Source organism: Sphaeramia orbicularis, chromosome 14 (genome assembly GCF_902148855.1).
Source record: "Sphaeramia orbicularis chromosome 14, fSphaOr1.1, whole genome shotgun sequence".
In the NCBI taxonomy this organism is placed as follows: Eukaryota; Metazoa; Chordata; class Actinopteri; order Kurtiformes; family Apogonidae; genus Sphaeramia; species Sphaeramia orbicularis.
In genome coordinates, this window is record NC_043970.1 from 33932017 (window position 1) to 33946583 (window position 14567).

Below are 14567 nucleotides of genomic sequence, written 5' to 3' on the forward strand. Positions count from 1 at the left end.
ACCACAAGTTGACAGGACCAGTATTTTGGGAGATAAACAATAGCCTTACACTCACGTTGCTATACCCAGAACGCTTTGGCGGTGACTGCTGGACAAATGCAGTACAGGATGCACAAATACACAACAGCATAAAAAGTACCACACTTAGAACCCGTGGATCCCCACAGGTCAATGCTCTAGTCATCAATAAACACCAGTGACCCAGGTTTATTGCTTTTTCAGCTAAATGACAACCTTCTTTACTTACATCAACACCTCTTCAGATCTCATATTGAGAATTTCAGTGAAAATACATGCAAATTAAACATGGACAATAAACTCTAGAGCTTTTACCTGCTTATTTGTCATAGAATAAACAAGGAACAGGACACATCTGGACATTTAATATTACTACAATTACTTTTGAGCCTCTGAAAATGGACTATGGACTATATTAAAAATAGGACCAATGGCCCTGTAGCTTACCGGCCAAATTAAAAGCTTTGGGAAATGTATCCAGATGCCATTTAGTATCACCCAGTTATGTGCATTTATTATATTACAGAAATAGCCCATGTTTTGGTCATATTCCAATCAGATCTGTAAAAAATTCCAATTCCAACTTGATATCATTGATACTGATTTATTGTATCAATCCACTTCCTATCTGTTATGATGGGAAAATTTTTCAAAGCCACATTAAATCCAGAATCAGATCCGGATCAAAATAATTTCAATACCTTGTGTTGACATCATCATAAAGAAGCTGTATACCAAGTTTGAAGTCAATTGGAATTGTAGTTTCGGAGAAGAAGACGATTGAAAATTTTGTAAAGGACGACAGACGATGACGCCAGATGCCGCATGATGGCAATAGCTTACAGCTTATCGGCCGGCAAGCTACTAAGCTAAAAAAATGGTTGTAATTCTTAAATGATTAATACAATATTTTTGTTAAAACCTTGAATTAAATCTGAAAGTCTACACTTCAGTCACACCGCCATTGCTTCATTTCAGATTCACTGTGGTGGTATACAGAGGCAATATTACAGAAATTGTGTCACTATACATATAATACTGTATCTGTTTTATTTTTTATTTTTTCAGATATTATGATGAAATCCTTGCTTTTCAGATGCTGAAAATGGTAGCTTGAAAGAATGCATGACATCAAATGTGATTAACAAATTATTCTTTATTTAGGGCCCCATATGCAAAGCAATTATTTCTAGCTCATCATGAACCATAATTTTTCACTGCACGTAGTAATTTTTGTTATAGTTTTGAGTAACAGTGAGTGTAATAATAAAGAGATAAAACAGAAGGTGATTTATTTTCAGCTTGTCTCAATACTGTTGATCATGCCATCCTATGCCTGACTAAACCCTGCTTCTGACAATAATTACACAAAAGTTACTTATGTGTGTTAAAAGTATAAAGCTTTTACATACCACCGGTAAAACAACAGCTGAGGAGGAATATAACCGCAAAAAACAGTGAACTTGAAGCATTGAATGATGTCTTAGGAGTTCATGAGTATGGAAAACAGGATGGAGGAATACATGCACACATAACAGGAGATCTGGTTCTTATATGATTTCTTGGGTGTCTTCAGTCTAGCTCGGTCTCCGTCTTGGAGTAGACTGTAAAGATGAAACTCGCGGCTTCATTGGGGTTATTTGTATGCGGAATGACCAGGTACTCGTCTGGTTCTAAACGGTAAAACACGATCAGTTCCCTCATGGTTGTGGAATCACTTGTTATCAGAGGCTCTACGTCCTGGAAAAGTGATGATGGTAGTCGGCCTTTTGGTGCCTATGAAGAAAAGAAATGGAATTAAAAATGAAAAATTATCATCTTTTGGAACGTATTTACACACCTTTGCTATTTTTCTAACATGATTCTTTTGGCTTACCTCCGATGGCACCTGTTTAAATTGAAAAAGAAATATATCAGGCACTATTCTCATAGTAAAGTATGACAGCAACAAAAAGAAAATACACTGCAAAAATCTGCAGAATTAAGCAAAAAAAATCTGCCAGTGGAACAAGTGAAAATTATCTTGCGTAAGATTTCTTGAAATAAGATTTTCAAGATCTATTGTCTAAAAATAAGTTCTTATATCTCACTGAAAAGTTCCCCTTCAGGTGATTATGTCTTATTTTTAGTGTGATGAGATATTTCGACAAAAAATGAGAAAAATACACTTGATAAGATTTTGATTTTTGCAGTGTAGGTCTGAAATGACAGGAAAATATGACAGTTACCTTGTAAATGGTAAAAGCCATTATGTGGTATTTCATTTTGCTGCGGTATTCTTCGTCAGGTTTCTGCAGCAGAGACAATAAGACGTTCTTGTCCTTCCTGTCTCCCTCCACTGCTACTTTGATGCGGTACTGAGGGTTTGTCCAGAACAGCTCTGAAGCAGAGGACAGGGATTGTGCACATTTTTCAAGGTCAAATTAAAGCCCTTTTCATGCACTTTTAAGGGTAGTTTTAAATTTTTTCCAGAACAGCACCTTATGGCTGGGGTAAAATACATATCTACAGGAATACATATAATCATGATTATGTGTTTTTTTTTTTTTCATTTTTTATCACTATTGTGTACAATGTATTAGGCTATAAACATCTAAAATTATTTTTCATAATAACCTGGCAGAGTTAATATTAAAAACAAATAAATCACTTCACAAAGTTGGACTTACAAACACTTTCAAGCACTTTTCAGAACTTAAAAACACAACATTGAAACTCAAGCATTTTCAAGGATTTCACACATGCGAACCCTGAAAGGAACAGGTTTTTACAGAAATGTCAGACATCGTTTTTGTTCCTAAATGATGGAAACTCAGACCTCACCTGTGTCAGGATAACAACCTCCTGCAGATTTTCCAGCCTCCCATCGTCCTTCTTTCAGTGAACAATTCCACTGACAGGAATCTCCGTCCACAAAGTTGGGGCTGTCACAGCAGATGTCCATGTCCTCGAAATATGTGACAAAATCTGCCAACTTCATCCTAAAATGGAAGTAGGAATCAAGTACATGAGCATCTAATGATAACTAAACAATGCGCAAACGTGACACCTTCCCAGCTATTGTATCATTTTGATAGTTTTACCAGAATTCTCCATCATTGCGCACTTTCAGACAGTTGTTGCGGGTCTCCTCACTCACACTATTCCACAATTCTGACCTGTAACACAAGCAAATATATCAGGGCTGTGAACAGTAAGGCTGCTAATGTGACTGCACAATGTAGATATCAACAAATCACAGACAGCCGTTCAATCAATCAATCAATTCATTACAAAATTATTACAAACAGTCAAAATCGACAATTCCATTACAAGATACATTTTGTAATAGGACACCCCAGAATAGATAGAATAGATGGAATGTCTATATTGTCATTGTACAGATACAACGAAATTTAAAAGCAGTCCTTAGCTCAGTGGTTCCCAACCTTTTTTGGCTCGTGACCCCATTTTAATATCACAAATTTCTGGTGACCCCAGACATTCAAAACAGAGACATTTTTTTGCTAAAATTAATTTGTTTCTGATAATGTAATAGTTTGCTATACAATGTTGCAAATAAATGTTAATTTTAGTAACATTTAGTCTATATAATGTATATTATTATGGACAGAGGCAGTAAAGCCAGGTGTAGATTACTACACAAAGTGAGAATTTTATTTTCCTTGGTCAGGATATGTACAGTCAGTCCAGCTTGGATTTACAAGGCTGACAATTAATACTGAACAAACAAGAACTCAAACTATGAATTATGAAAGAGCTGCAGCATCTGAAACTGACCACAATGAACATTTGACAGATAAACAGTACCACAGTGCTGCAGTTTCAGCTTCATAGTTTGTCATGTATTTTATGGATCGTGATTGTCTCTCTCAACTCATCATATATTTTTTATTAGTAATTTTATTTTCATTTTTATCAATTACTAGAAATTTCAGATGACCCCTTTTGAATTCAATGGTGACCAAATGTAGGGTCACGACCCCAAGGTTGAAAAACACTGCCTTATCTTATAAATGGGGGCCCTTAGACATGTGATGTGAGACACAATTTACGTTATAATCTTTAATAAATTAAACTGTTCTAAATAACGACAAACATGTTTTAAAATATTTACCTATCAACCCTTAGACGTGTGATGAGAGACACAATTTACATTATAATCTTAAATAAATTAAGATGTTCTAAATAACCACAAACCTATTTTAAAATATTTACCTATCTATCTAACGATGTTTCATTTCATTTCCTTTTCCTAATCAGTAGATTTTACTAAGACTTAACACCAGAACAGCTAACAGGTGAATTACTTTGACACCTTTAACCCCTTTGGTATGAAGCACAGCAGTAACAACCATGTGGTCAGGGCTTAACATTAAATGCTGTTGTGGCAAATGCAAATCCCTGAAGTAAGACTCATCAAAGTCTTTTTCCAAAAACCAGAAAAATGTATTCCATACGATTTTGAAATTCATTTCCCAACACACTGAGGTACTATGTCTGAGAGTCAAAACACACAGTGCACATGTAAAACTAACAGGAGGAATTATATTACAGCTTCACTGCTTCTTACTTGTCACTCCAGTCTCCTTTCCACTCCTTCTCACCCCACGGGTTCCAGATTCTCACCAGATTCACCTCGTCCCCCTTACTCTCAACCTGTCAAATCACAATAATTCTTTCTAGTGCAGCAGTAGAACATATTTATTACAGTTTAAGTGATTACTCTATGTGTCAAGACAAACTGCTCCACAGATTTCCATGAAATTTAGTGGAAATTTTTAAATATATATATGTTTTTTAGTTTTTTTAAGAGGCACTGAAAAAGAGGGGGCAACATAGGATATAACTTGTGGTTTTTGCATTCAATATTTCAACCTTTTCAATATATTTGCTAAAAATAAGAAAAATGCAGCTGTTAAAAAAAATCCTCTTTAAACAATGTCCTTGCTGTTTTTGCCAAGTTCACATGTATCATTTGATTTGAATTTGATGATTTGTAATTTTATTTGCATTTTTATTGTTTTTACTTTAGTTTAATATTTCAGTTATATCTCATTTTCAATTATTTTTTTTTCTATTTTCCCCTGTGTTTTGTTTATTTCTGGGGTGGTATTCACATAAGCCTTTTTTGGCTTCTATCCTCTCCTGCACAATGATGTTACTTGTTTGAATGTTGTTGTTTTTAATTTTTCTCTTGCTGTTTTATGATGTGTAAATAAATAAAAATTAAAATTTTAAAAAATATATATGAATAAAGCCAAATATGATGCGCAGATTTGCAAACATGCACAAACCTGTTCCACTCCTGTAACAGAATAAGCGTGACCACGAACCAGACCCAGCTCTTCATACTTTTTCCCTTTTTCCTAAAAACAAATGCATTTGATATGTTTAGGCTTGTTATAGTTATCCATTTCATAAGTAAGACTTTCTTTAACATTTACCCCTGAGTGAGTCCCACATCCCATCATAGTTTTGCACTCCACTGCTCTGTTCATGATGTCCCAGAGATCCGATGGGGCTTTGGACAGTGTGTAGGTCATGTGAACACCCCCACTGAAGTCCTTGAATGCTTCAGAAGGATTGCCAGCAATCATGTCGCCATACGATCCACAAATTCTGGGGCATAAACATAAACAAGCACTGTTTAATGAACTACTTCACAATGACCTCTCACTCTTTTAACTCAGTAAACATGTATTTTTGTTCCTGACATTAAGGTTTACAATGACAGAAATGAAAATGTATATGCCAGTTTTTATTTTAATATGTAGAAATCTGTTTCTAAATCCATCACTGCATGGCCCATCTGTCCTAATCAGTACCAGTAGATTAAATTTGCTGTAGGAATAAAGTTTCTCTTTTGATTCATTTCCTTTTGCCTTCATCACGTTTTGTTCAGTATATGGTGCATATTTCATCACATACTTGGCATAAGCTTTCTCCAGCAGAGGAGCCCAGAACTCGTCCCCAGACCGGGAGGAAACTGACACAGGTTCTTTGTTGCGTGTCGGCAACAAGTCGTCGACAACAACATCCACCCATTTTCCAAATCTCCAAAACTTCAAAATAAAAAGGAGGAATTACAATTATTACAGAAATCCACTTTTGTATCTGAAGACATCAAAATAATTCAGATTCTTATTTTACAGTCTAATCGTGAAATGTAATGTTAAATATTTTTTGACCCTGAAGTGGAATATTCCAGCGTAGTTCTCCTTGAAGCGTTGATCCAGAGGCACTACTTGGGCCAGCAGTGATTTGCGAAAAGTCAGCCCTCCAATGGATGACAGAAACCAGCAATTGCCTTGGGGAAAAGCATAATATATAATTTAATCATTTAATCTGCTCTATCATCCTTTTAATTGTTACATGAGAAAAACTGAAAATAACTTAGTTACATACCCACATCTCCTTGTTTGAAGTCAAATCTTGATTTCCCGTCCACAACAAATGAGGGATTGGAGGACAAGTCCTAAAATCAATTAGATCCACATGGACAGTTTGGCACATATTCAGCTGTTTTTTTCTAGAACATTATAAATATGTCCAACATCGACTTACTTTGGGCCGAAGCCACTTCACTTCTTTGAGCTGCTCTGCTGGAAAATCCTCAAGTTTTCCTAATGACTTTAGGTTTGCTGGGAAAGTTTCATCTTCAAACAATTTCCCTTCATTAACAAGAGACTCTTTGAGCTGCTGGTAATCCTGGTCTTTAAATTTCACTGGGTTAGAAAGGCTTCCCTCGCCTCCTTTCTCATAGAGGGAATGAATCATTTTCACACCACTGGATGCCATAATGGAGACCTGCACAGGTGCTTGAAAAAAAAACAAAAAAAACAAAACAAAACAAAAAAAAACAAAACAAAACAAAACAAAATATATATATATATATATATATGTGTGTGTGTGTGTGTGTGTGTGTATATATATATATATATATATATATATATATATATATATATATATATATATATATATATATATATATATATATATATATATATATTTTTTTTTTTTTTTTTTTTTTTTTTTTTTTTTTTACACACACACACATATATATATGTGTGTGTGTGTAAGAAACATCAGGTAAATACAGCTTTGAATGATAACTGTAAACAGCAGAATGTAAAATGTAAATAAGAACATTTACCTGCAAAGTCACAGCTGAGAAACTGCAAATAAGCACAATGTGTCTAAAACTTGTGTGGCATCCACAGAGTGAAAACACAATGTGATAGAGGAGGTCTGAGGGAAATTATTTATACTCTTCAGCTGCATAGGAGATAGTTGAGGTATGGTGTAATGCAGATAAAATCTCCTCCCAGGTTGGCACCAGGTGATTTCACCTCAGATGACTCAAAGTCATACAGATGTAATTGCTCAATCCAATGTAAATGTATCATCCCTTGGTTATGCATGTGAGTTTGTTATTTTTGCCAAAGGCACTGAAAAATGACTGCATGTTCACACTAAAAAAATAAAAGTTAACTGTGCAAATCAATTTAGTGGGTTTCCATCACGTCAAGGCCTATCACATTCCTAGCGGGCATACCATCAAATAGACATGGTGAACAGGTTTCAACAACAAAAGGACAAACAAGAGAAGTTCACATCACAGATCAAAGTACTCAGTCAAAGTTAAAGTCAAGAGAATGTGGATGGGTGCCAAATTGAAGGAAAAAAAATGATGAGACAGAAATAAGCCTTTGAATTCCATCTGAATATAACCACTGTAGCCTTTCAATTAAAATGAAAATATTAATAAATGTATTGTTAAAGACCATGCAAGAGGTGAATAGAGTCAATCTGATCAGTGTCTGAAATCTGCAGGAGTGAACTGGAACCTGGAATCTCAAATATAACAGCCTTTGGTGACTGTTTAATTCATGTCAACACCACAGGGATTATTAGGCTGCAGTCAGGGGCCTGTTGCACAAAAGTAGGATTCAGACAACCTGGATAAATGACTGAGCTGGGCTCAGTGAATCCAAAACAACAGTGTCCCCAGAGTGCATCGCACATGAACTGGGACAATCCTGCCATCTTCCCAGATGACCACGGTGGTCAGCTGGTCAGGGACCAATATGTGTTCAGTTATTTTAGTTAACATGCACACTTTAAACTTATGTTAAATATGTCTTGCACTGGCAGAGAAATGTGTGTTTTTCTTCAGTTTAAATTGATTTGGCCTCTTATTCTGTTTGTGTTGTATACTGTGTTGTATACTGTGTGTATACTGTGTTGTATACTGTGTGTATGCTGTGTTGTATACTGTGTGTATACTGTGTGTATACTGTGTTGTATACTGTGTTGTATACTGTGTTGTATACTGTGTGTATACTGTGTTGTATACTGTGTTGTATACTGTGTGTATACTGTGTTGTATACTGTGTGTATACTGTGTTGTATACTGTGTTGTATACTGTGTGTATACTGTGTGTATACTGTGTTGTATACTGTGTGTATACTGTGTTGTATACTGTGTGTATACTGTGTGTATACTGTGTTGTATACTGTGTGTATGCTGTGTTGTATACTGTGTTGTATACTGTGTTGTATACTGTGTTGTATACTGTGTGTATACTGTGTTGTATACTGTGTGTATACTGTGTTGTATACTGTGTTGTATACTGTGTGTATACTGTGTTGTATACTGTGTGTATACTGTGTTGTATACTGTGTGTATACTGTGTGTATACTGTGTGTATACTGTGTTGTATACTGTGTTGTATACTGTGTGTATACTGTGTTGTATACTGTGTGTATACTGTGTTGTATACTGTGTGTATACTGTGTGTATACTGTGTGTATACTGTGTTGTATACTGTGTGTATACTGTGTTGTATACTGTGTTGCAGGGAGGCTACTGCATCCATTCATTTGTCGTGTATGGATTTGTCCTGCATTTATTTCAGTGTGCAGAAATGTGGGGTGTATTATATACAGACCTTTGAATATGTATTTATTCTTATGTTCTATAAAATGCTTTGACTTCATGCTTTTTGTCTTTTAGAGTCACTGTGTGATTTCAGTTTTAAAGGAGCTGGTGGTTTATTTGCTTTGATTTATCCTTATTCAATAAAAGAACATCATGTTACTCTGGTGTGTATTTATATTTATATGGCATATATCGTCTATGGGAAACTGTCAATTTTCTAAAGATTGCAAAATCATCATTTATCTAAAATTATTGAAATGCATGATCATAAATGTTTCAATACTGACAGTGGGTCTAGTTAATGTGATTCCATTGTGTAATGGGCAGTGGGACAACTATTGATTTCCATTTGTGGTGACTACTGCTGACTGAGATAAGGGATGAGATTTAACTGATCCTGGAAATTAGCCTGGTCTAGAGAAGGCTAGCTCCACGGAGTAAATCTCCATGGTAACTTATGTCATAACATATCCCGCTTTCCACTATCCAGCTTTTGTGCAACCAGATCACACATAAATTGAGCCAGGATAACCAAAATATCCTGGCTTAATCCCTTATCCTAGTTTTGTGCAACAGGCTCCAGATTTTGAAACATGCAGATATGTGCTTCATTCAGTCACGTTTAGTCTTAAGCCCTAACTCATATGGTGGTTAGAGCTGCACACCACACTGTGTGCGGGTGAATCTAAAAAAAAAATAGCACACATAATTTAATTAAAACAGTAAAACATTTTAGATTGATTGTACATGAATTGAAATATTTCAAGCCTTTTTGTCTTAATTTTGATGATCATGAGTCCAGTTTCTCAAACTATTAGTATATATTTTTTAAAATCTAAAACTGATAATACAGAAATGTCAGGCTTAAATGTTAATTTTTGTCCTCGGTACATCATTCTGACCTTCTGAGGTGTGGTGGAAACACAAGGTGCTTTGAGATGAGCCTTCAGCTCAGTGTGTTGGCTCCAGGGTTTCTCATGACAGTTTCACATGGATTCTGTCTGAGGTTTAGATCAGGCCAGTTGGATCACCACATCACACTTACACCACGGACAGCCAACCCATTCTGAGTAGTTTTTGTCACTGGACAGGTGTCAAATCATACAGGAAAATTTAAATCAGCATCTCCATAAAGCTTGTCATCAGTTAGACATCTTTAAAGCAGGAGTACACTTGCATTTCCACCAATTATGAAAAATCAAGTGTTAACAACCAAGATGCAAAATTTCAAATACATGTCCAGCATGTTTTCCAATACTACAGTGGTGGAAAAAAATTAGACCATCAAAAACCATGGTTATGCAATCAAGTACCAACTCCTGTATTTATCATGTGACTAAAACAGACAGAAAAGATGGAATGACCAAAAGCAGTTTTTGGCAGTACAATGCCATAGCTACTGATGTAAAAACTTAAGTGATTTTGGTTATTATCAAGAAAACATGGAAAATGGCTAGATATGAGCTCTTAAATTAAACTGATGAGCTATTGTTATATTTGTCTAAGCAAATGCATCTTTAGTTGTACCAGGCATTAAAATGAACAAAAAATTGAAGAAAACAAAGGGTGGTCTAAATTTTGTCAGCGATTGTATGTTCAACTGAAAATGGACGTGTGCATGTCCTCTGGAGCGACTTAAGGCCCTGGTCCCTGTTTATGCTTTATGAATCCATGGTGTGGGACCTCCAAGAGCTTAAATATTCAACCACAGACATTTTAACATTTTCTCCAATTGCACAGCCATTATTGGTTAGATGCCAAACGTGTTGGTGCTTATTTTGCAGTGACAGCAGTCTGAAGTGACCAACATTCTTCTAAAATTCCAAGTCTGTCCCTCTGCCTAAGGAAGACCACTATCCTTCCACCTGTGTAATTACCGTCACTAGTCCTTGAAGAAACATTTGCCCCAAGAATAAGGAGTCAGACATGGATATTTTAAACAAAGTGTTTAATCAAATTGCATTTTACAAATGCAGAATATATAAACAGGTAAATCAAACTTCCAAAGTCCAACAGAATCCTTCCACCAGCTGTAAAGGAAAAGAAGAAAATATTAAAGTAAAAACATGATTACACAAAGCCTTAATGCAATACTAAAAACTGAAGCAATTTCAGGTGAGCCTTGGTGTGCAATCCCATGACAGCGGATGATACAATTATACAAATCTTATTCACAATTTACCCCTTGTTTCTGATAAAGGTTTTTGCATTTGCTCAATGGCTGAAAATAACCTAGTTCTTAAACGCAAGTTTACATTAAGAATCCATTTTGTACAATAGTACTGATATTGGATGAGCACCATCACATACTGCAGTGGCATTTTCCATGTTACAGCACAATGAAAGTTCATTTACAGTCCACAGCACAGCTAGTTGTTTTAACACCTTTAACCACTATGCTTCTCTTAAGTGTCATTTAATCCTCACAGACTTTGTTTTGCAACAGGTAATCTTTAGCATCTCTGCAATACTTTAAGGGACTTTACTCCATGAACAACTGGAACACAACAAATTCCCCTGGGATTAATGAAGTATTCTGGTGATTAAATGGCATTTCAACACAGGAATTCACCGTTTTCACGGCTATGGATGGCATTTTACTTCTGAAATTCACTTCAAGTGGAAAACTGTTACCTATCTGCATGTCTCACCTGCCCAATCTTTCAGCTGTTTAAGTTGCTGGGAACACTCCTCTCCCCTGTGGAGGATAATAGAGGATGTATGTTGACAAGTTGTTACACTTAATCAAACCGTAGGACGCTTCTAGAATTTGTTCAGAAAACCGAGGGTCACCACTGAACAATCTGCCGGTAATTCCAGCTATTTCAGTTTAGGTCTCATCACAACAATGCACAGCAGGTTGATACTGACTGGCCTCAAGCTACCTGCATCAATGACATCCTGGACTGGAAGGGTAAGACCTGATCAGAACACACTGGACCTGTAAAAAATAAAATTAAAAAGTAAGTGTCTGCACAGAAAAATATATTCTAAAAACAAAACCTAAGTACAAACACTCAGAAAAGTGGATTAGAGCTAATCACACTTCCTATTCCTGGTTTTCATCAGACCAAACCACTTACACATTTTAGCAACTGTTTTTAAATTTATGGATAGTGTGCTTAGTTTTGAGGCTGGATAAACCATACAGTATTAAACAGATTAGGTAACAAAAAGACACGTTGGGTTGGAAATGTGACCAAATATACTCATGGCAGACACTGAACTCTGAACTGAATATTTGACATAAATAAAATGTTTATGACAGGTATTTTCTGTACTATAGAGGTCAGTGTTACATAATCCTATCATTTTATAGCAGGCACTTGATTGGGCCACATCACTATGGTTGTATCACCACCTGCTGGTTCAGGAGGCTCTTTACAGTCTATAGTGCTTCTGCATTATTAGGCGAAGGATGAGATATTGTTTTCTTAGAGAATAAGGAAAATAATTTCAATACCCTCTGCAGATGCAGACTTTCCCTAAAGTTTGAACAAATCACATTAGGTCTACGTAACAAAAAGTGCTCAAACTTCATTGTGCAAAAGGCAACTCAAACATATTTAACATCATCTTTAAAATCTAGTGTCACTACACTTACTGGCACAAGCTTAAAGGTGATGCTGCAGCAGAAATCCAAGATCGGCCCAAGACAGAAGACACCATCTCTTAAAGAGAATAAAATGTTTGATGGTTACTAACTAGCACTGATTCGGTCCATTTCAGAAAAGATGTCAATGCAATTGTGTGTCAGAAAACTTAAAATCACCACTGAACAATCTGACGGTAATTCCAGCTATTTCAGTTTAAGTTTCATCATTACACAAGCAATCGGGTAACACTTTGACAACTACAAACAACTCACCTGGAAAGACTGAATCCTCACATGGCTTGTTTGGAAGGAGGAATGTTTGGTGCTGAAATAATGCAGAGGACAGAATTTATAAGCAGCATGACATGTGGAAAAGTTCCATGAGAATCAAAAATCAAGAGTAACTTTTGGACTCAGAAAAGTGGATCAAATATCGTCAGTTATCGCATCTGACGGCACTTCCTACTCACGGTTATCATCACTGTGAAAGTTTTAAAAATGCATTAAATCTGCATTGATGAAGACATGTTGCTCACCTTCCAGGTCAACTGCATATGTATTCTCGGTTTAACATCTGGCAGAGGACAGTCATTTTAGCTACAAAGGAAGAGGGGATTTAAGCTTTTATGAAACTCAAATTAACGTGGCAAATACTTTGAAATGCAGTAACTGAAGTTCAGAAAACCAAGCAACACCACTGAACAATCTGACGGTAATTCCAGCTATTTCAGTTTAGGTTTCATCAGTACTTTTGGGGGCTGTGGTAAACTCTGAAAAGTTCATTCTTGCATACTAACCTTTTAAGCCTGGAAATTTCTGTGGTCTTGTTTAAACCCATTTTAACCTGTAATAAAACAGTATATTTAGTTAATACATGCACAGGCTATTCATTACAGATGAAATTTGAGTGATTAAGTGGTTCTGCAGCTCAGAATAGTGTGCAAGAAACATCGTCAGTTATCGCATCAGACGGCACTTCCTATTCACAGTTTTCATCAACGATGCAGGAGGACTTCAGACAGAGGGCTATACTTTGTTACTCACCTCTGAAGGACGTGAAACAAGGCCGAAACCTATGTCACGTCTGAGACACTTGAAGTGCAGCTACACCACCGCCTTCCTGGAACATGAGGAGAGTATGAAGTCAACTCATTGATAGTATGGAAATGCAAATCCCTACAGCATATCCTTACTGTGTTAAAGTGGCTTTGGGATTAAATTCAACCTACACAATGTAGTACAAAAATAAAGACGAAGTTAAACTCACCATTTGGCGGATTTTCCACCACCTTCTCCATCTTTCTTTGCTCTCCACGTGGGTGCCTTGAGGCCCGGCAGTTTGAGCTAACATCTAAGTTATGCTAACAAGTCAAACATTTTAGCATTAATACAGACTGCAGCTCAACTAACGTGTCCTCTGACTCACATTAAATGCTTGTTCTGTCAAATTTGTGCCCAACACTAAATCTTCAAATGACATTCGCGTTCAGACGACTGCACAGAATACACAGCCGAAGTCGGAAAGACGGATTACGCGGTTGGCAAACTATTTAAGCTCCGGCTGTCGCGGACATTTGACGTCACTTCATTATGCGTTTCAAATTTGGCTTTGAGGCAATATTTTAAGTTGTTTTTTTTTTTTTATTACTATTTTTTTCTCTTCTTGTTTATTTCTTTACTTTTATTTATTTAATTTACTTACCTACATATGTATTTATATTTAATTTCTTCCTGCCTCACCTCGAGCATTATGTTTTCCCCATGCCATGTTCTGTTCTATGTGTATATGGTAATATGTAAATAAAGTATGAGGAAAAAAAAAAATAATAAAAATAAAAATAAAATAAAATAAAATAAATTTAAAAAAGCGTTGAGGCATAATGTCACCCCCTACCGGACATGTTTCCACCACACACAGATCTGTCCTGCTGTAATACACTCATCCACAAGGTGGTGATATCCGTCAGGTTACTGAGTTCGTGTTTCTCTTCACTAATTATACGGAGAATC

At 36.1% G+C, this 14567-nt stretch overlaps 1 protein-coding gene, 1 long non-coding RNA gene and 5 other non-coding genes across 11 annotated transcripts; all 7 read right to left on the reverse strand.

Moving 5' to 3' along the window:
- Window positions 1–1154: 1154 nt before the first annotated feature.
- Window positions 1155–7266, reverse strand: LOC115432456 (calpain-2 catalytic subunit-like). Its single transcript, XM_030153304.1, has 13 exons — window positions 7175–7266; window positions 6586–6839; window positions 6427–6496; window positions 6210–6328; window positions 5950–6083; window positions 5466–5640; window positions 5316–5387; window positions 4592–4677; window positions 3102–3176; window positions 2842–2999; window positions 2247–2398; window positions 1895–1906; window positions 1155–1794 (listed from the first exon to the last, which is right to left on the reverse strand). Exons 2-13 carry the CDS (start codon window positions 6817–6819, stop codon window positions 1591–1593), a joined length of 1491 nt encoding a protein of 496 aa, XP_030009164.1. The 5' UTR covers window positions 6820–6839; window positions 7175–7266; the 3' UTR covers window positions 1155–1590.
- Window positions 7267–10891: 3625 nt separating this feature from the next.
- Window positions 10892–14117, reverse strand: LOC115432743 (uncharacterized). 5 transcript variants are annotated; one of them, XR_003937240.1, is made up of 9 exons: window positions 13825–14117; window positions 13602–13677; window positions 13355–13401; window positions 13094–13154; window positions 12831–12882; window positions 12567–12633; window positions 11848–11903; window positions 11614–11653; window positions 10892–10992 (listed from the first exon to the last, which is right to left on the reverse strand). It is a non-coding gene; the product is annotated as an uncharacterized LOC115432743 (long non-coding RNA). The 5 variants fall into 5 exon arrangements; XR_003937239.1 differs by having other exon boundaries at window positions 11597–11660; XR_003937237.1 differs by having other exon boundaries at window positions 11614–11660; window positions 13825–14116.
- Window positions 11735–11808, reverse strand: LOC115433638 (small nucleolar RNA SNORD65). The gene has a single exon (XR_003937400.1). It is a non-coding gene; the product is annotated as a small nucleolar RNA SNORD65 (small nucleolar RNA).
- On the reverse strand, window positions 12714–12787 carry LOC115433639 (small nucleolar RNA SNORD65). The gene has a single exon (XR_003937401.1). It is a non-coding gene; the product is annotated as a small nucleolar RNA SNORD65 (small nucleolar RNA).
- On the reverse strand, window positions 12969–13043 carry LOC115433634 (small nucleolar RNA SNORD49). The gene has a single exon (XR_003937397.1). It is a non-coding gene; the product is annotated as a small nucleolar RNA SNORD49 (small nucleolar RNA).
- LOC115433640 (small nucleolar RNA SNORD65) lies at window positions 13232–13305 on the reverse strand. Its single transcript, XR_003937402.1, has one exon. It is a non-coding gene; the product is annotated as a small nucleolar RNA SNORD65 (small nucleolar RNA).
- On the reverse strand, window positions 13484–13560 carry LOC115433635 (small nucleolar RNA SNORD49). Its single transcript, XR_003937398.1, has one exon. It is a non-coding gene; the product is annotated as a small nucleolar RNA SNORD49 (small nucleolar RNA).
- Window positions 14118–14567: the final 450 nt, after the last annotated feature.

Excerpts from the sequence above, each read along its gene's own strand:
- LOC115432456 (XM_030153304.1), bottom strand. The coding sequence starts at position 6,819 with ATGGCATCCAGTGGTGTGAAAATGATTCATTCCCTCTATGAGAAAGGA. Across the intron at positions 6,497-6,585 it reads TGAAGTGGCTTCGGCCCAAA|GACTTGTCCTCCAATCCCTC; the intron begins GTAAGTCGATGT and ends AATTGATTTTAG. Across the intron at positions 3,177-4,591 it reads AAAGGAGACTGGAGTGACAA|GTCAGAATTGTGGAATAGTG; the intron begins GTAAGAAGCAGT and ends CTTGTGTTACAG.